This window comes from Amphimedon queenslandica, unplaced genomic scaffold, assembly GCF_000090795.2.
Source record: "Amphimedon queenslandica unplaced genomic scaffold, v1.1 AMPQUscaffold_13050, whole genome shotgun sequence".
Classification (NCBI taxonomy): Eukaryota; Metazoa; Porifera; class Demospongiae; order Haplosclerida; family Niphatidae; genus Amphimedon; species Amphimedon queenslandica.
Genome location: NW_003546714.1, coordinates 33,720 through 35,263, shown reverse-complemented (window position 1 = coordinate 35,263; position 1,544 = coordinate 33,720). Strand labels below are relative to the sequence as shown.

The 1,544-nt window shown below is 36.5% G+C and overlaps 1 protein-coding gene across 1 annotated transcript in view; it reads right to left on the bottom strand.

Moving 5' to 3' along the window:
- LOC109585522 (meckelin-like) overlaps positions 1-1,544 on the bottom strand; it is a 2,727-nt gene that overhangs the window by 446 nt on the left and 737 nt on the right. Inside the window, exons 3-5 of the mRNA XM_020001648.1 lie at positions 755-854; positions 99-331; positions 6-49 (exon numbers count right to left, since the gene is read on the bottom strand). Coding sequence (XP_019857207.1) covers positions 6-49; positions 99-331; positions 755-854 — 377 coding nt within the window. The remainder of the gene's footprint in view (positions 1-5; positions 50-98; positions 332-754; positions 855-1,544) is intronic.

Here is a 1,544-nt window from a genome sequence, read left to right as displayed (position 1 = left end):
GAAGCACACACAAATTGATCAACAACTGGCAGGCATTCAAACTACCATTCTAGAGGAATTCAAATAAATTAGAATGAAACCAGACACTTAATACGTACGTTGCATAGAGCAAGAGAAGAGCTGAAATTAGAATAAAATGGAAAGGGAGTAGAAGTAGGAGGAGTGAGTGGTTGAGTGAAGCAGACTCCATTAGTGAATGAGAGGCAGTTGGAACAATTACTGATACCACAAGGGATACAGAGCTTCTTGCTAGAGTCAGCAATCGTGCTAGCTGGACATGTTTGGCACCTTCTGTCTCCAGTTGATGAATGATTGATGGGAATTGTGTCAACTATAATAGGTAAAGATTAAAGAAATAAACCATAAAAATATTGAATTCAATATTAAATGTTTGTTTTTTGTAATTGGGTGGAGCTCTCCTTTGCGAAATAAAAGGTGCAAACAGAACTGTGAACATAATGTACAGTTACAAAGCATATACCGTATACTGGGAAATTTTCAAGTAGCCAAATTTTCATGGATTTCATGTTTTCTTGCTCCGTCGCGAAAATAAAAATCATGAAATTCTGAATTTCTATTGCCACATGGTGAAGTTCACAAGCTATTCGCGAAAACATTATTTCGTGAAATCTTACAAATGCAAATTTGCAAAAAATTTAGCGACGTGAAAATATCCCAGTATACGGTAGGTGCTATCAATGCTTATTTCACAGTAGCAAAAACTCCTTAACCCCTCTCCCCCTCTTTCACTTACCAAATATAGAAGTCTGATCCTCACAGCCAGTGCAAGTCCCTCCAGTGTATATCAATGGAGACAGACAAGTGAGGCAATACAAACCATCATCAGATCTAACCTATATAAGTATAAACATGTACATGTAATATAGTTACTTACAGTATAACTTATTATAACATATTATATGTACCATGGTCTCTCGGTGTCTATCAGTATTATATAGGCGGTAGCCTATATGTAGGATTGAGGTTGGTTTTTCAAGATGGCGGCCATTTTTATAATTTTCAAACACTTATAACTCTTTTATCTTACGTTGTACAGCCTTATAAATGGCTTAGATGAGCTCTCCTTCACTGAGCGATTCTCCTGGTACCTTTAGAGTGGACTGTAATGTAGCGGGAGCATTTCTGGAGAATAGGCCCAAATTCAAATTTCTGCAAAATTCTTCAGACTTTTTCTTCTTTCATCTTTCTTCTATCAACACGGAAATCTTTTAAGCCAGAGAACCGCTCAAGTTGGCTTTTACATCATTCCTTTGAGCTTGGGTCAAGGACAGGACATGTGGCTTCAAAAAGAAGTAAGGACAGAGAACAATGGAAGACAAATTCCAGCTGCAGCACCATGTGGGTTTGTGGTTTGAGTCGTGTGGGTTTGTGGTTTGAGTCGTTTGACGCCATTTTAATTTATGCACACGTGATTAGCATGAAATGATTAACCTAACCACATAATCATAACAGAAAGTAATTTTAATAATTTAAGAAAAAAGAATGGAAACAAGTAAATAAAAAACATTAAAAATGGAAAAGTA